Source organism: Tuber melanosporum, assembly GCF_000151645.1.
Source record: "Tuber melanosporum whole genome shotgun sequence assembly, scaffold_36, strain Mel28".
NCBI lineage: Eukaryota > Fungi > Ascomycota > Pezizomycetes > Pezizales > Tuberaceae > Tuber > Tuber melanosporum.
In genome coordinates, this window is record NW_003299041.1 from 51,075 (window position 1) to 71,001 (window position 19,927).

The 19,927-nt window shown below is 45.5% G+C and overlaps 2 protein-coding genes; both read left to right on the forward strand.

Annotated features, from left to right (window-relative positions):
• The first annotated feature begins 11,562 nt into the window (after positions 1-11,562).
• Positions 11,563-15,130, forward strand: GSTUM_00007415001 (uncharacterized protein). XM_002839405.2 has 2 exons: positions 11,563-12,145; positions 12,235-15,130. Exons 1-2 carry the CDS (start codon positions 11,951-11,953, stop codon positions 14,785-14,787), a joined length of 2,748 nt encoding a protein of 915 aa, XP_002839451.1. The 5' UTR covers positions 11,563-11,950; the 3' UTR covers positions 14,788-15,130.
• Positions 15,131-15,133: 3 nt separating this feature from the next.
• Positions 15,134-15,285, forward strand: GSTUM_00007416001 (uncharacterized protein; the record flags this gene model as incomplete). XM_002839406.2 has 1 exon in its annotated part: positions 15,134-15,285. One exon carries the CDS (start codon positions 15,134-15,136, stop codon positions 15,242-15,244), a length of 111 nt encoding a protein of 36 aa, XP_002839452.1. The 3' UTR covers positions 15,245-15,285.
• Between the last annotated feature and the right edge of the window lie 4,642 nt (positions 15,286-19,927).

A 19,927-nucleotide genomic window follows, 5' to 3' on the forward strand; every position in this document is an offset into this window, starting at 1 on the left:
TTCCCTTAGCAATTCCTAAGGACACAAATGCTATCACTTATTAATTCCCAATAACAACTCCGCCGGGTGTGGACTAATACTCGCAAGATAGAATCCCTAGAGGCACCCGTATGACTCGGAAAAGAAAGAAAAGAAAAACAAGCTGGCTGGCTGGCGATGCTTGCAAGCGCCTTGAAGTTGTGTAAGGTACGTGAACGATAAAAAAAAAAACACTCAGAAAAGCTACCACCTCCCTCCCCTCCCTACGCGGCAATCTCCGGATTTAGTTACAGAAGATCCTAAGAAAGATCAGCGATTTCCTAATATGGTATAAGCTCGGTCCTCTAGATGTGTTAGATCTAGTTAGTTAGTATTCGTGCTTCTGTTGCTTACCCCATAGAAAGTAATGCCGTATGATAGGATAGAGAACCTGAGTTAGGGATGCTTTCTGGTAGTTAGTACCGGATATATGGTGTTAATGTTGACATGTCGAATTGGACCTATGATGAACTGACGGGCAGATTTCCGCTGATGATCTGATGGTGGGCTTGGAGACATGCTATTGTCACGTGATTTAGGGACTTTCTAAGATCCTCTGTTGGCAATAGGGATTTCAAATATACGTATATTATAATAATATACCGCATATTGTACTTTACTTTTTATACCATACATACTTACTATACACACATGGACTAAAATAAGTAACCCTAAATCAATAACCTTAAAGAGTAAATCTTCTGATTGACTACCCCAACTAGGGGTTGGCATAGTGGCTTCTGTACTGGGATTTGATGGAGTTTTTGAAATTTTCACTTCACACCCCCAGAAAACTTAAGATATTATTTGGAAGGCTATAAGGAGAACTGTTTACTCAAAATTGGGTTGAATTTGTAACTAGATCTTTTGCAATAAACATTATCCTTCCCAACTTACAACATCTAGTAGTGATTTTATACAATTGTGGACTTTGTAGAAACAATTTTCTAGTATCAAATAATATACATATCTCATAAGATTATATGGTTAGAAAACAGTATTATACAGTATTATGTGGGGTTGTATAAATATGAGATCAATCCTGAGTTCGCGCCAGTAGTCCTCCGCATGTCCACCCCGCCAATCTCGTAGGATATCATATGGAAACCCTTGGGGAGAGTTATAAGTTAGCCATTGTGGTTGTGGATCTTCGAGAGTGGCCCCGTGCTAAAGATTATGTTTACCTATTGTACAAGACCCCTAGACTTTGCCCAACGGCTCGCACAACCAGGAACCAGAAGTACTGTACAATCACATTAATCCAAGACACCGGTCGTTTATAACAGCTTCAAAATACTGCTAATAATTAAGACAAAGAGTTTGTGTTACTTCATGACTTGTGCTTGGAGATGCAGGATGCACCCTTCTCAGACCAAACCACAAGAGAACGAATATTCTCCATCGGTTCTGGTGCCCACCTAGAGAAGAGTAGTATCTCTCAATCCATTCTATCAATGCCTACACCGGAAGACTACGGACACGCCATGGACTCTACGAAATGTTCCGTTGAAGAGAATCGATGATTTACCCCCGGTCGGTAATCACCGGTGGGGTTTGACTTAATTTCAACTGGTGCGGGTTTCCAAGAAGCCGGTTACTTACTTTTTTATTCCAGCTCCCAAACTGACTCCTAAGAATTATCTCATAACCCATGGCCGAGATCCTCAGATCCCATACTTTCCATAAGTAAACACGTGACGTTCTCCTAGGTTAGCATTGGCAACAAGGGTATCTACCGTCAACTACAGAGTACTGGGTTGATGGTCTATATGAGGGAGACCATTGACGAGGAGCCGTCCTCAGTGAATAGACCACCTGGAGACTCGCCCAGGAACTAGAGCAAGGAACTCAATAAAAGTTAGGTTAGGAGCAGGTTAATTGAGATTAATATAACAAAGGCCCGAAAACGGAGGTGAACTTGGTTATGTGAAATAGTTCCTTGGACTTCACCCTCAGCTTGGCGCTTTTCTAAACTTCAATTTTACACAATTGCATGCCAATTTAGCAAACAATTCTCCTATAATCTGTGGCCCGGTGAGGTATCTGACACAATTTTGGATTATTCTATCAATTTTTCCTTCCATAGCCCCAGGATGTGTTGGGGAGAAAGCGTGAAGTGGTACCAGTACTTGTATAGTTCGGGTTGTTGCATGCCATTCTTCTCACCATTTTTAGCGTCAACCTCATACTGTACGAGTACTCGGGTGCTTGTGGCCATTTCTAAAAATTACTCGTTGATGCCGGAATACTTGTACTACGCGCAAGACAGTCTGAGTTATCGGGTTAAACTTGGCACCAAGCACCAGCATACAAGTGCCATTCCGTGCAAGTGCACTTCAGGGCTCGAACAATGTTCGAATGTTATATGATGCCGAGCCATCACCAAAACTCTGGCGACTGGCAAGTTGCGTTGCAACCATTCTTGGTTTAGGGTCTTGAAAATCGTACCTCCCAGACCCCCATGACTAGAGGTTTTTGTATGATACCACCTCTCCCCGTGCCCAACACAGAGAGACTAGTAAGCAACCTTTGTTAATTCCTACGTATTCACAGATGCACAAATTCTAGACCATATCACACTTACCTTGGCTCCAGCCACACACCGGTAATTATATATACCTATGCTCATCATCACTGAAAAATGTTAAGTTCGTCCGAAACTGGTATCCTAACAAAAATCGCCGGTAGAAGTGCGTTTTACGCCCAAAGTAGACATGTTGACAAGATCATAGCACCACCTCTATTCCACTGATAAAGCCAAAATTTACTGCATACCCAATGGAATTTCTTGGGGTTTCTCTCCCAGGTTGCCATGAATGAATATCTTATTTTCTGGGATGTTCACCGACCAAGGAGCAAAAGTGACATTATGTCTTGGCGCTTTTTGTATGGGAAACTGTGGTTTTTGAATAACCTTAGCTGCCAAAACACCAATTTGTCTTTGCTAGACCTAAGATTTTACATATGAAAAGTTGGCATAGTTCTAAAACCTGTACTACCGGTAGCATTTTTTGTTACCAGCCTCCTGTGATACAGTCATCCACTCGAGTACCTAGACTACCGTACGTAGTCCACAATTGTCACCCTCCCAGCAGTCTAGAAGACAGGATAGTCCAGCCGCAACCATTCAGCGCTTATGTCAAGTTAGCTGTGTGTAACGTCTTCAACACAGCCCTCGCCCCCTTGCTCGGCCGGGGATGGGGCCGGGAACGGGGGTATCATCGCTTATGTCATGGAGAATATCTCTTGCACCAGCTGCTGCCTTTGTGGGCAAACATTAAAGCCAAAACAGCCTTCACCGCGTGCCTGTTTACACTGTGTGTGGCTTTCTCTTGTTATTGTGGAAAGAATCGATTCATAATGGTGGTCGAGGTAAAACCGTTCACCCCCTCGCTTGCCGTGTACGATGTCGGAGATGCGCATCGCCTATTTGATAACGGTGCTCTCTTAAGTCTATATCTTCAAACTACTCCATATCCTGAGGTAGGACCCCATGGCGAACCGAGGTTGCCTCTTAACGCTGCTAATGGGATCGCCAGAACGATCAAGGGGCCAGGCTATTCACGTATTCCATCCTCAAACCAGGGTTTCTAGTTAGTTTAACTAATCAGGTTCCTCTAGATACAATAAATATACCTCGAGTGATACACTATTAGCTCTTTCCCGATCGTTCGATTTCAACAGGTTTTCAAGCTTTCTTCGTGGATTGGCATGGGAGAATCATTTAACTCCCACGGCTAAGGTGGCCTCTCTACCCTGTCAATGCCACGACTGTAAACGAGGTTCAGGATGTGGTATGGCCGGTTCCACTCAGAGAGAGGGACCTTTGCTGATAGTTTTAGGTCAACACCTATTCACTTGTAGCGTCCCAATATTTCAAAGATCCAGTAGAGACGAACCCCCCGAACAACATAATGGAACCAAGGAGGTTAGGGAGGATGGAAATCTCCTGATGATACCAGGCATTCACCAGTGAGTAGCAAACTAGTCCCCAGGCAACCGCGTGCTTACGGTGATTAAAGAGGCCGACCGGAGGAGTTTATGTTATCTTCAGCTCATGCCCAAGTGTTTCTGTATCCTTTTGGAAGCTGGCAACACAGATACTCCCGCATTGAAGCCCTTGTCTGCGGGGATGGCGTTGCCTCGGGTCAACTACATTCCGTACCGGCCAACTATGTCCTTGACTTGCTGACCACTGCTTGTGCGGGGTGGGAGGACTTGATTGAGTGTTCCAGAAAGTTCCTCTCTCGGATGGTCTGAATCCCGGATCAACTCTGGTGTCCACGAAACAATTAACCTGAATATTCACTCCAGAAACACGAGATACTCGAGGAATCGACAGTGAATGACAGACAAATCATTCGACGGTTGGCACGAAACGCTCAACAATGGGAAAGACTGCGAAGCCTTCACAGGGACCACCTTCGAGGCCTGTCGGGGTTGGAAACCCTAAGTACTGAAGGACGATGGTTTGCCGGGAGCGATCATGAAGGCAGGACGGCTATTTTCTCAAACATTCTGGAGGCGGTCAAGAATCTAGAGGATGTTGGCGAGGGAATTGAGTACTTGATACGAGAAACAAACTCCCTAATTCAAACCGTAAGTGGAGAAATGTTCCTGGACCTTGTGTGGATTTCTAGTAACATCCGGTCAGACATCGAATTTGATTACTATCGAAGAGGGATATAGATCGAGGGATCAAGGCGAGAGCATCAGGCGCATCACTTGGGTTACTGTATGATTCCACCTTGATGAGTGCAACGTATGATAAGAACTCAAATAAACGGACCGGTGCTAGGCGGTCCGAAACTTTCTCCTCTGGAAAAAGGACGAAATACACACCAAAAACATGGTCTCTAGAGACTGGTAGAAAAGAAAAGTAACACTAGACCTACCGGGAGAGACGACTCCAACACCCTAGCACGTGGTCCGATTATTCGAGTTCTTATGGCAGTCTGGGAACCATGAATACTAATTATGTATTGGGTTGTGAAAGTTTATCTTTCTGCCACTTCTCTTTGTCGCGGTTTGTCAATGTTCCTCCGAGATACTCTTCTCCTCTAATACATTTTTCTCAGAGTCTGTTTGGCATGAATGTGGACATTCTGAAGGATAACCCTTCATGGCTATACTTCGTCTACCTATCGATACCCATGCTGCTCACGATATTACTCGCTACAGCAATCCTGAAACACTCGAGGAGGCTTGTAAAATGGATCCTCGATACGCACGGGTTATCAAAAAGGACTTTTGAAGTCCCAAACTCGGAATTACTTTCCGTCAAAATTGACAGGGATGAAAACTACCAAAGTCCCAATTTGATATGGGCAGCAAAGACAGGGCAAGAAGCCCTAGTTCGTTTACTATTGAATACAAACGTTGAAATTGATGCGAAGCAAGATGGGCTTACCGCTCTACATTGGGCGACACGATATGCGCATGGCCGCGTGGCAGCAATGATAGCATCACGGGCAGAGTGCGTCAACACGATCGACGAGCTTGGATGCACCCCTCTTCACTGGGTTGCTCGTAATGGCCTAACAGACCTCACCACAGTTCTCCTCGAGAAAGGAGCCGATCATAACGCCTTAGATAACGAGGGGATGAATCCGTTAGAGTGGGCAACACTGAACGAAAATTTGGATATCTACACTATTATTGCAAAACTGGATGAGGAGGATGCGCCTGCAGAAACCGAATTGCACTCCGCAATAGAGTCGGGATCGCTCCGCGAGGTTCTGCGACTGCTGAACTTCGGGGTTTCCCTTACCGTAAAGGACGACAAGAGCAGAACACCCCTCCACCTCGCAATAGGACTTAAGAACCGTCCAATTGTTGAAGCTCTACTTCGGAAACATGCAGATGTGGAAGTAGTAGATCCCGATGGCCATACGGCATTACATTTGGCAGTCATGAATAATGATATCGATCTAGTTGGCGTTTTGACATCCTCAACGGCAAATGTTGAAGCAGAAGACACCCTTATGAGGCGTCCGATGCACCTAGCAGCACAAAACGGCTCAGAATCCATTGCCAACGCCCTAATGCGGTGTGGCGCAATACCTCACTCGGTTGATAGTGAAGGCAACTTACCGCTCCATCTTGCAGCCGGGAACGGCCACTACAAAGTGGTGAAGCAGTTGGTAGATAAGGTGCCCACCGCATCGCTATCAAGCGTAATAAACACCAGAAATGCCTTCCAACTAACACCACTTCACCTCGCTGCAAATCAGAACATCGAAACGGTGACTGAACTACTAAAAGCTGGAGCAAACGTCAACACTGCCTCCGGTCCCGAAAATGCCACACCAGCCATCCTCGCGGTGGAATCCGGAAGAGGCGACATCCTAGAAGTCCTGCTACATTACATGCCAACCCTAACAGACACCCTCCTATCCGAGCTCTTAAAAATCGGCCTCGATCATGGCCACGCGGGGGTGGTCAGCGTCCTACATGACCACGGCGCGCGTATTGAGCAGACAACTTCGGGCAGTAACACTATCTGGCAAGCCTTCAAATCCGGTAACCTCGAACTCTCAGAGATCTTCCTGACAAACGGTTTCGACGTGGACACCATCGGGCCCCTCGGCATGACAGCACTACACTTTGCCGCCGGAAGCGGCAGCCCGTCAATGGTGCACCAACTCCTCCGCCACGGAGCGGACATTTCCGCAGCCGATGAGTGGGGTTGGACCCCGCTGCATACTGCCTCCTCTGTTGGCCACGATCAGGTCGTTGCCCTGCTGTTGAAACATGGCGCGGACAGGGATGCTAAGGATGTGTACGAGTGGTTGCCCGTTCATCTTGCGGCGGCGGCCACGCACGATGCGGTCGTCAGAGTTTTGACTAACGGGGTGATGGGGAGTCGGGATATTACGGATTATCCGAGGGAGGAGAAGGTTGCTACTGTTCCGCTGGCGCCGGAGGGCGGCGAGTCGGAAGGGTTTGTGATTCGTGAGTTGATGAGTCTGTAGTCCGTCGTGTGTGGGTTCTAGTATTTTGGGGGTTGTTGGGGGGCGTATATTTAGGTGGCGCAAGGGATAGCGATATGGTGCATTGTTTCACTGTGTACATCAGTTTAGATAGCTCATGGACCCGGCTATGGGTTCTTTCCCGGAAGAAATTGTTGAAGCATCCTTCCATATATATGGCATGGCCGACTTCTTGCATCAGCTAGTGATGCGGCTGGTAACGTAGTGCAAACCAAGGAAGTCGGTATCATACCATAGCTACCGTAGTTCTTCAGTGCATAAACAGCGGGTATGCCCCCCCTAGTCCTCACAAATCAAGTCGGTCGTTTGAAAAAGAAAGAATGAAAGCGAGTGATCTTTGGTGATTTAATGTATCCGTGACAGGGTTCCCCAACTACTGCACACAAGCGTATGATACTAGCGGAAGATCCACCTCCTTACACCACTACTCCTTACCATGTTAAGTTATAGTACTACAGGATACCTGTCAGATTTTGAGAAAGAGCAAGGAAATGTTCGCAAAAGCCCAAAACTGTCTTATCACCATGTTGGAAATTTTTAAATCATCCTTGCACAATTTTCAAACTTGAACAGTTTTAGCCCAAACTTGAATATCAAAACAAATTCTTCTCACCCGAGCCATATGCATTTAGTTTTATCAGTACCTTTTCAAAATGCTAAAAAAAGACATACTACCAGACCCCGGAAAAATTGCACAATAATATTACCTCTCAAGTAACTTACTAGTCAGGACAGTAAAATATTCCGCAGCCTCTAGAAATATCAAAAAAAAAAAAAACCCAGGTGGAGAACAACAAAAAGTAAAATTATTCTGAAAAATAAGTAATCTGTAAAGGAATTGGTCTATATAGTAGGGTAGAAGGTGAATCAATGATTATTTGGGCTTGTATCTGGAAAAGAAATAAGGATTATCCGATTTCCATCTTTGAGAGAAGTATAAATAGATTGATATAATTATTATATTAATATTTTCGAGAATGGTTTGATAAAGACTTTGTAAGAGATAGAGAATACCATTGAAAATACTATTTTTCAGCAGGATAGTGCAAAAATGCATACTGCAGTAGATACTATAGCTTGGTCAGTGGAAAACAACCTACAGGTTATAAAATGGCCCCTAAATTTCTCTAGTATTATTTCTATCTATCAAGAACTATCAGAAGGTTCTTAAGGAAAGGCTATATAAGAGATTTTCTAGCATTCACAAGTCTAAAGGTAATCCAGATACTGTTAGGAGATACTCAGCAGAAAGCTTTGATGAGGTTTGAGTTAAGGATATCAAGGAGGAATTTCTTGAAAAAGTTATGGGAGTCTATGCCTAAGAGAGTAGCTACAGTTTTGAATGCCAAAGAATGGTGTGCCGAATACTAGTTTTTGAATTTTAGTGTATCTTCATTATTTATATTTTCCTATCTCTAAAGTTCCAATTAATCCGAGCTATTAGTTGCGATGGGTTGTTAAACATCAATTGTGTATGCACCCGTTGTTGCATTAGCCAAAACTTCTGACTCCGTCGTACTTTACATTATTCCTGTGCGAGGGGGTCAGATTTCCAACACCGAGCAGAGCCCAAAAGCAAATTACCCGAGGATCGACATAATTTTGACCCCCCCCCCTGCACGGTTTTGGACCCCCCGGTCGGATTCGTGCTTTAGTGTATTGTGCGTTTAGAAGTGTGTTAGGTAGTGTTTAGTGCAAAGCGAGGGCTGTCGAGGGAAAGCCCAGAAGACAACGAACTGAGGAGGCCGGAGGACGGATTGTGCAAGAAAGTATGGGTATTCTGAAGAAAACGAGAGCGGGAGCGGTTGATGGAAGGACCGGTAATTGCCAGTAATGGGTACCCTCAACGTCCGGTTGATAGGGACCCATTCGGAGGATCGGCGTTGAACCGATGCCGCACTATGGGAGCATGTCGTGGACGGATCTGGGAGCCGTCGTATGCTAAGGGGGTCTGAAGATACGAGGTTGGAGAATTACCTTTCGCTTTCTCGCTTACCCTCCCGAGTTGGATACAATTAAGGCCGGCCTCGCTATGGCTGCCTGCGCACACGTAGACAATATCTATGACCTCTGGAGAGTTTGGAGTTACTGTCTGGAAGCAGCAAACGGGCCCATGATCATGTCGTCTATGCTGCCACCCGCACAGGGGAATCAGCCTTGTGGGCAGCAATGGAGGAAAGCATCCCTATCAATTCCATTCCTCCCTTGTTGTGTTTCCACAAAACCGGATTAGGCCCAATGTTAAATGCTTCTAGATCTCCGCCCCGCCCCGACGATGCTAGAACCGGGTAGTCGGAGATAACGTTGTAGAAGGTCTGTACGGCAGTTCCCTCACATTGTGGGACTCGATCCTAGTTAGAGCGATCGAACTGCACGGAGATAGCTCTTGACCACTCTTATTTGGTGTATTCCGCAGACCCGGGAGGTTGGGAAGTATGATAAGTAGGATATGGTGAAGTTGTAGTATTCCCGGTAAGGAGGAGGTCGTATGTACGCATGGCACGGTGGATATCCCATTTCCACCCACTCTCCGTGCGCCTCGGAGAACCCCACCAAAAACTCCAAAAACCATCATTTCCCAAGGGACCAATCACAACATGACACCTTAAAAAGAACCTAACCAATCAGAAATCGAGTGACACACTATGAATGTCACCGGCCAAACTCTCCGCCGCGCAAGCTCCTATGGTACAATACCGGTAGTATGATAGGATAGCGGGGCTCTAGATACGGAAAGGGGAGCGGGTTGAGGGTTTGAGGCGCAATGCGATACCGGTACGAGTAGGTGTGGTGGTGTGGTACAAAAGTATACTGAGTCAGAATAAGGGTTGCCTTGAGCATTGAATCATGTCATGCATCCGCTCTAGAGCACAGTACGAGTAAAGTACCGGCACTGTGCCCTACGAACAGTGTTGGCAAGGGAAGGGGTTCAGGAAATGCGGAAAAAACATGCCGTGATAACTGAATCGAGGCCACACGATTGGCAAAGAAAAGCCTAGTTTGGAGTACAGGTATGTCCCTCCGTCGACCCCAACACTGCCGCTCACATACCGGTACCTTCATCTTCGCTGTCATCCTCGAAAAGCTCGGAGGGTGAAGAGGGGAACTCCTACTCAGAAACCACCCTCCCTTGATCCGGCCAAGGCCTTCGTCGCAACGTTGCCTATGGACCTCACCTGGATAGCGCTGCGTTGTCAGTGCGGGGGGCGGGTTGACGCGCAATGTGAACAATTTGGCGAATCGGGGTGGCTTTTTTGGCTACCGTACTCGAGCATGGTACGGGTGGTGGTGTTGTACCCGTGCTTTGTGTGGGACCGGTGGGATATCTAGACGAGCAAATTTTACGAGCAGTAGAAGTATAAATACTATCAGTACAGCACAACACTGCGCAGAGGGATGGTGCTTTGCCTATAAGTACTGTACCGGTATTTAATAGTGTGCGATTCGTCTCTCTCGCGTCCATTTCTAAAGTGTGTGAAAGGAAAACCGGGGGGGGGGTTGAGTAACTTGAAAATTTCATAGCAATACCGGTACCCCCGTACCGGTGATTGGTGGCGAGCAAGAAACAATCGGACCTCCAGTTGAATAAATTTGGCCAATCTCGGGCCCTCCACATGGAATACCGGTACTGGTACAGTACTGTACTTGAACAAGCCATCAATGTCTCTCTCCACGCCGGCAAAAGACAACCTTCACCCGTACCGGGAGAACAGTGCTTTAGCCTCCAAGCGGGGAAACGAGGCCAGGCGAAACCATGGAAATTCTGAATATTTCCTTCAAAATAAACTGGATATCGGCATACCCGAGTATTCGTTGATATTTTGTTGTCAAGGACCTTGGAGACACCTGACACGTTAGGTGGAGGAGGTGTGATTTGGGTGAAGAACAGAGTTCTCGTGGTGCCAAACAAGCAATATCGGCATCGTAATCTCAACACATCCCGTCGGCAAACGGGATGCTCAACCAAGCGTTTTCCTACAGTAGAAAAGAGTTTTTACCGACCGATTTCAAGTTAGCATCGGCCAAGTTACAGCATCCGTACTCGTAGTACAGTAGGTGTGCGGTAACCATTAAAAATGAGTATTATCATACTGGTATACTATGATACCTGTAAGGTGTGGCATTGGAGGGGATGACCCCACCAACTACCAGTCTCATTGCAGCAACCCTTTGCCCGAATCCCTCCAAGCATCGAGATGGACACGAGGTGTGTGTGAGTGAACAGAACATTTCCACGGGAAATTGTGGCACCGATACGAACATGATTGTCTCATGCTCCACATTACTCTGATGGTATGGAATGTACAATGTACTGTGACAAATCCACCCGAGTATCATAGTATTGGTGTGAATCCCTTCTGTGGCAACGCCGCGCGTTCGCATCGCTTACCGGTACCGTACCCCAAGACAAATTCTACCTACAACGGCTGACGAAAGCTGGTTTGTTGCTTGTCACTGCCACTTGCTGCCTTCTCTCTCCCTTCCTCCCTTTCTCTCTCCCCTCTCTTCCTCCAAACACCTCACTTTTCCAACCTCCCCCCCTATCTACCCCACGCTTTATCCATCATAACTCATCCCCGCTTTTCTCTTTTCCGACTACTCGTATCTCACCTTACCACGCACCGTTTAAAAGTACCATAAGAGATCAGCACCATATCTACCTTGTTGAATATTCCTTCCCATCAATCGTAGGGCTCTTACAGAGCTCCAACCGCCCGGTACTGAGAATTCATACATCCTCCCACACTCATCACCATCGTCGCTGCCATAAGCTGACACCGCCCTACTCTACTTGCCATCTTAACCGAAGCACTTCTCCACTTTATCGTGCCGTTTGTTAAACTTCCTACTTTTCACCCACTGTTACCGAGGATTCGCGAGCTCGACAAATTTATAGTTGAACTGGGCCGATTTGCTCGTTATATCCCACAAAAAATATTATGCTTCCCCCCTTCGAAATTCGTGGCCTGCGCTGGCCAGCCGAGGATCCTGAGAGTACTGCACGCGAGGGCTATCTTCACGATGCGTGGCCAGAGATTAGACTTGAGAGTCATGAAGAGTATGACAGTCTTATTCGCGAACATCCTAAAACTACTTTAAGTTATCTGGACGAGGATGATGGCGAAATCATTACCGTGAGCCGAGCCCCCTTTGTCCCCCTCACCGCAAATTTGGACTCTTTGTTTACTGCTTGGTTTGGGTGTTAACCCGTGTGTCTTTTTAGGTCGGCTCTGCGGAGGAACTTTACACTCGTGTCGAGGATGTGTTTCCCACGCAAGGCTCGGCTATTTTTGACTTACTCTTGCCTCGAACCGACCCGGATTATCAAGCTGCCCTCGATATTTGGCAGAGGAGATTTGTGGATGTTAGCCATGCCAAGGCGAAAGCAAAAGGGAAGGCTCTCGCCGGGCTGAGCGAATCGGAACCGAGTACGGCGAAGAGTGGTTTGCTTGTCGATATCGGTGACAATGATACCTCTTATTTTAGTCATAGCGAAACTGGTACCGATGTCTATACCCCTCAATCACCTCTCTTGACGGCATTTAGCAATGAACTTGAGAGGATCATGCAAGAGGCTGCCAGGCCAGGGGAAGGCTCTCCTCTGCGCGCGCCGAGCCCACCACCTAGCCCGCCCGTTCCGTCAATCCAGCCTGCGAACCGGAATGGGGAGATGCTTGCTCAAAGTCTTCGTGAAATAGTTCGGGATATCGGAAGGGTTGCTCTTGAGCTTCGCGGAGATGTCCCGCCGCAAGCTAGGCCGACGATTGGTGCCTTTAATAATGCGCTCACTACTGCGCTCGGGGCCTTCACTTCCCAGCTTCAAAGTGTGGCACTTGATGCGGCTAATGCGGCTAAAAATGCGGCTCAGGTCACGAGGGATATGGATACTTCGGAGCTGGAGGCTCATGGTCGTAAGGTGAGGGAGCTGGCAGAGACCATTGGCCATATGGCAGTTCAGGGTGCTGGTGTTGCGAGAGAGGAAGTTGAAAAAGCGCTTGGGAGTGGTTCCGCCGAGAGTCTTGGTGATCCCGTGGAGGCTGACACACAGACCTCCACGCGGGTTATGGAGCAGTCGAGGGCAGGAAGTTATAGGGCTACCGTGGAGACTGACGATGAGGAGGAGAGGGAGGAGGAGGAGGACGATGCTAGTAGGAGGGATAGAAAGGGCGAGCGGAGGGCGAGGGCGAAGTCTGTTTGGGAGATGCATGACAACCTTGAGGGAACTGGAATCATTCCGGTGGCGGGAGAGGTTCCATCTTCCAACGATGCAAATAGGATTCCTAGCCCTGCCCCCCCGCTTTCTATGCCCCATGAGCCTGTTTCTCTGGGTGAACTGGATAATCAATCATGTTCCAGTGCCCCTGCTATGCCTCCGCTTGAGCCCCCTGCTGAAGGGCCACCTTCCTACTTCCCCCATGCTGGATACCCCATGCAATCCGAGGATGTTGGCGTGTTTCATCCTTTGGAACCTGCCAATTTTGGGTATAATCACCAACATCCATCTCGTCATCCCCGTTCCCATTCATCTCGTTTCCCACCCCATTTTTCCCCCGATTGCTTTGGTCAGGGACTACGGATGCCAGCGCCGCCGCTACCCCCGCCGCCACCTCCCCGCATCCCCCACAGCCCAGCCCCTATATCCCCGCCCTCCCCCCCATTCCCGCGCCACCAAATCCCCCCGTACCCGCGCCGGCACAATTCGTCCCATTGGGGATCCCCGAGTCGTGGATGGGTCCCGGAAGAGGCAAGATCCCGTCGTTCCGGGATGTCACCACCGGAATGGCCTTTGAGGAGAGAGGATTCCGATGTTTCGATGAGAGATGTTGGCTCCCACGAGGAGGAGTACACTCCCAGCTCGGAAGGTCCCAGAGATCGGCGTGTGGGGCGAGATGATAGGAACAGGGATCCGGAGCCAGCCCCTCGACCGATTCGTCGTTCCAGTACAATGAGGGATGGCGCTAGGAGAGGAGGGCAACCAAGAGATGGTTGGGCAATCACCCAACCACCAAATCGTGCTCCTTCATTTGGGGGCTCGGGCAGACCAAACCCGATCGCATCTATGCCCCCTACCCCGGGCCACCCTAGGCTTCGACAATTTCCATCTCTAGCCAACTTTCGATCCCCCATACCACCACGTCTTTCCCGTGATTTGAACCATAGAGCCTCGGTTTCCAACTTTCGCTCCGAGGATCTGGACGCGCTAGTGAATCCGTTTTTGACCCCTCCAAGGCAGCCTTCCCCATCTAAGACTGTTCCTCCAGCCCCTGAACCGCCAGCTTCCGCAGTGTCTATTCCAGGCGAGTGGCCTCATGCAACCGTCGTGATTCCACCACCCCCACCTCCGGCTCCAATGAGCGCCTTTAGGGAATCTCCCACCGCTTCCCCGGTCGTCGAGCGCGGCGTTGGTCCAATCGCCCCCGCAGAGCCAGCCAGGAGACAACAGACTAGACCTAGAGAGCCTAACGAGCACCACTCCCCAAGCACAAATCCTTTCCTTGAGCGCAGGCGAATGCGCGAGAATAGACTTGGCCTAGACGCTAGAAACTGGGGTGGACAGTCGCGCAATAGAAGAACTATCATCCCTCCTATCCCGGACCAGGAAGGAGACAAGATTGATAAGTGCGTTGCTGCGTTGATTGAGATGGGATATAGCGATGATGGAGGCGAGAGCGCAATTGAGAGGTTGAGAGTTTACGCACAGATTGTAGAGGGGAATGTGGAGAATGCGGTAGAGATGTTGGAGGAGGAGAGGGAGGCGTGGCAGAGGAGGCAGTAGTAAATTTCATTCATTTGTACCTGTGGAAGGCGGTGGAAAGTGGATTGGTATCTTTTTCTGTTGGGTGGTTGGCTATGGATGGATTGCTCTTTCCAACCGTCTGGCTTATGCTTTCCTTCTCTTTTTTGTTTTTCTTTTCCGCATCGCTACGGTATTTGCTCTTGGTTGGTCGGGTACACGTGCGTTGCCGTGGTTTATATTACTCTTCTCTTATCCTCCTCTCTTCTCCTTTCAAGATAACGGATCAGATCAGATGTTTTATGGTTGCTTTTATCCAGTTGCTACGTGGGTTGGTTGATTAGTTATTTTAAGAATTTAAGTAACTCGATCCGTTTTTATCAAATTTATGGCGGAAGTCTTTTTTATTGTGCGTTTACGGAATCTCGTGGTTGGTATTCCAACCTACGGTACGATCTCCCGGGGGTTGTATGCATCTGTCATGTTATATGTAAAATAGGCTTTGCTGCCCAAATGGAAATTGAAGGGTTCCCTCTTGCACACGACGGGGGAGTAGGCTATAGCAGCGGGGTCTCAGTTGGATGTTGCGTGCTCGGAGAAGGGCTTAAGAGGTCAAGTGGGCAACGCGCTTGGGTGGTTGAGATGCTAGCCTAGTCTGACAACCACGCACCTAGAGGTATATAGCCTCATGGTTTATCACTTGTAAATGCAAAGTGAGGAGAAGTGGGGTATACTGTGATTGTAGGCAATGAACAACTCCACATCACCAACGATCCTCCCTAAGCGAAGCAAAAAGAATGTCAGATTTCCTTATTCCAGTCCCATATCAACATGAACAATGGATTCAAGACCTGTATCATATTAAAAAGGATAACCTTATTCTTACCAACCAGCAGTATTTGATTTATTGGCCGTTGGTGGATGGGTTTTGGACGCATACAAGCTGTGAGAAGCACAAGCACAAACGGTCAATTACACGGTACAATTCTTGTCGGATTAGTAAAACACAAGAGTCCTCGAAAGCCAATCCTTTTCCTGAAGAAAACTTCTCTGGCAAAGCAAGAAATACTACCTACTACGAACCAGGAAAGTGTCCAATGAAGATTAAAGTTACAGAATCAATAGCATCAGAGATTACTAAAACCTTCTGGATAGAACAGATCAAGGGAAAGGAGAAAAATGGCGGAGAACATAATCATAGTATGGAGGAATCCTGGGTGCGCAAACGGTCATCTTTTTTAGCTGAAATTATTCGGAATGAACTTGCTCGAGGATATACTCCTGCTCAAGTCAGAGATCGCTTAAAAGGAACTGGTCGAGCAGGAGGATCTGAACGGCTAGAAAGTATTGGTGGTGCATTTATTGATCGGTTAGCTAAACCTCTCCTCTTATTAAAATTCTTTCTTTTCTCTTAGTATTTTCTTAATTCTCTCTAGTTCATAAAATAGATTTTAGATAATAGAATTTTCATATTAATTAAAAGTTACAATAGAAAAGATTAGCAAACATCGGTCAAGAATTCAGAACAGGCTCTTTGGGTGTTCGGAAATTAGCTATTGGGACAACCCCTATCGAGGACTGACAACAGGTAACAGAGTTTCTTATTAAAAAGGGACACTTTTGTAAAACGATTACTGCACAAGGGAAGGCAGAAGAACAAACAAGGGGACTCGTATTTGCCTATCCAGATTGATTACAGACCTTGATAAACCGTGGACTTTTAACAATCTTCGACTCCACCCATAAATTTAACGTTCATGATTATAATTTATTTACATTCATGGCCCGGAATGAGGCAGCAATATGGGTACCAGGAGCAAATTGCATAGTTGAGAAAGAGAACTCGGATATCCTGGCAACAGCATTATGGAAAATATATGAGTGGTCCAGATTTCAATGGAAAATGGAATATCCCTTAACTGATAATAGTGCAATAGAGAAAGCTGCTGTCAGGAAGGCTTTTGAAAAAGAAGGACATGTTAAACAACATCTTCTATGCACATTGCACTCAGAAAGGACACTATGTCGACGATTTCGGAGCCAAGAAACCCAAGTTGCCTATGAGCATATGCGACACGCTATAAGAGTATTAAGCGAAACAGACTGTATTATTTTGTGTAATTTAGTGATTACAGCAGATTCAACTGAGTCTGAAAAGCGGTATATACAACAAGAATGGTTGGAGACAAGACAGAGCTGGGCCATATTTGCGAGACAACATAATCAACTACTCCTTCAGGCTACCTCTTCGAATGCCTGTGAAGCATGACATGCACGGTTAAAACTTGGATCTGGCCTAAGAAAAGGTGATAGTACTACTCATGGAATCTATGGATGTGTGCGCACTGTTCATGACTGTGCACATGATGATAATGAGATATTAGCTGCTCAGATGGATGGACGGACACGCCATACAACCTTGACAAAAACCTATCCTTCACTTAAGCAATTTCCTTTTGCAGTACAGAAAACGATTGCATTAGAAGAAAGAAACATTGCAATTCGGTTAGAACAAGATATGCCATTACCTGTCCATGAATGCAGCAATGGTTTATTTATTTTTCATTGTCTCTTTTCTAGACGTTATCAATTTCCCTGCCAGCATCTATTTCATATGGATCAAGCAGAACCACGAGCGAGAGACAGTTTAGGTCATGAGATCCTTGAGAGTGGTACTTACTCCAGAGATGTGGAGGATCGATGAAGAAAGGCTGAACGGTGGTGGCTTTGAAATGTACGAAAGGCAGCCTGGTGAGGGAATTCTAATATCAACAACAATTATCCGTCCTTCTGACAATAAAACCCTTTGTGTACTACGTTTTGGTGAGATGAATGAGCGAATAAGATCTACCTTTTATCAGTTAGAAGAACAAGATCTGGAAAATTCATCTCAATTTGTTGATACTATCAAGAATTTAATTACAACAATCATCTCCATTCCCTTAACTGCATATCCTCTTGCCAACCCACCAACTCTCATGTTTCCCTTTCCCCAGATCCTGCTCCAATCTACTTTCCTATAGCATAATCTCACTCTTTTACTGATAATTTTACTGATAACGGACCTCTCAACTATTGGCAACTGGGTTCTGACCAGTATATCCTTTTCTGCTTCTGCACCAACTGGTTAGTAAAGATTTTACTAAATAAATTATATTACCTTTAACAAACTAATATTTTAATAGAAATGACAATCATAGTTCTTGACATAACTTTACAGAATTCAACTATTAATGAGTATCAAACTGAGAAGCCATCTTCCCAAAAGTGACACTGAGCACTTTCCATTTGTGAATATCCTAGTACACACAATATTAGCTGATTGTACCTGTTTTCTTTCTCTCTTTTTTTTTTTTAATAGTAATTCTGATGGAATGCTTGCTATAGGGGTATTTTTAGCAGCATAGTTGATGGCTGAAGGGGTACAGTCCATAAAACTAGCGAGAGAGTTACCAGTACCAGAAACTCAGATCCAACAAGTGCAACTTGCGGACAGGCAGGCTAGTAGAACAGGACAGGTCAAGGACTAGGCTGAATTAGTTGAGACTAAAGACTTAAAATAGGATATTGTTACTGATGTGACAGGAGTTCGCACAAGACTCAATTATGAGTCATGGGTTTTGTGCATATGACTTGTTTATGTTATGATTTGTTATATTTCGCACAAGACTCGATTATGAGTTATGGGTTTTGTGTATATGACTTATTTATATTATGATTTGTTATATTTGGCAAATGAGTTGATTATGAGTCATGGGCTTTACTCATATGACTCACTTGAGTCATATGACCTGTTACAAGGATTTCACTTAACTCATAGTTATGAGTTATTAGAGTCAGAGTTGACAAGGAGAGCACTATATAAGGAGGCCAGTACGGTTGAGGAGGATAGGCTCTTCATACTTTATTATAAGTAATTTTCTTACTTATTACTTTATATAAATAAAACATCTTTATGCTCTTTATCCTTATATTGCTCACAAGTCTAAGGGTAATATCTCTATATAATAAAATGATAGGCGTTCCCTAAGCGAGTATTAGTAACATAGGCCCAAGGGCTTAAGAACTATCAAAGGAAAAAGATATATCTATAACTAGATATATATATAAGGAAAGGTATCGTTACCTATCACTATATATTAACATGTACATAGAAACATTACAGATATCTGAGAAGAGTTACTGAGGATAGGCCGAAGAGGAATATCTGTATTACAAAATTGTTAGTAGGAAACTGGTTTGATAGAAAGTATATTGTTTGCCTTGAATTGGGTGGTAGAAAAAATAAGGTGAAGAAATAAAAGGGAGCAAGAGATTTTGATGTTATAGGAGAGAGTAAAAGTGAGCAAAATAATGATTATACTAGATCCTTTATCATCTCTCCTGATTTCTTTTACTCTGCATGGGCACCAAGTGGTAATATGTGACTCTGCTACTATAGCCTACTTCCACAATGGGGCGATTGGGATATACTCGGGGGAAACTTATTCTGGCGGTAAAGTCACAATTCAAAAAAGTATAATATTGTTTGTTAACAAAAATAACTAACCACTCAAGGTGCATGGCAACCATCACCCATCACTCTTGCCCATTTTCAACCCCACCAAAAGGAATTACATCAACTCAATCAAAATCCAATCACATTATCTGATTCGTTTTCCTTTAAATACTATGCCTTATATTCTTTGCAGTTATCCAAAAAAGCCTATTCTAACCCATCACCTCTTTAAGTTTAGTAGTTGGAGAATTCTTAGGTTATATAAGCCTTAGATAGGATATTAGCAGATTTCTGACTACCTCAACATCCCCCTCACAACTGTTAAAAATACAATCTCAAGGAAAGACTTGGAGGACAAGGAGAGGAAAGGTAGAGGAAGATATTTTAAAACTATGAAGTTACAGGATGATACTATAGTGGAGGAAGCTTTTGAAAATCACAATACTACAGTTCTTAGTCAGAAGTATTCATGAAGTACTTACTAAGTAATCTCATCAAAATACTTTCTGGAGTAGTCTACAAGTTGAGTGCGATGACCAGCTACAACTACAATAAAAACTTGAATAATTGGACAATAAATTTCAGTGTATCATGGAACTCCTCTCAGTATTATTTAAAAAGATTTTCTGATTCCGTACTAATTTATAGTACAAGATCGAAATTTTTTATCGAAATGCTCTTTTT

Coding starts and splice junctions, on each gene's coding strand:
- GSTUM_00007415001 (XM_002839405.2), top strand. CDS start 11,951: ATGCTTCCCCCCTTCGAAATTCGTGGCCTGCGCTGGCCAGCCGAGGAT. Junction 12,146..12,234: donor ATGATGGCGAAATCATTACC/GTGAGCCGAGCC, acceptor GTGTCTTTTTAG/GTCGGCTCTGCGGAGGAACT.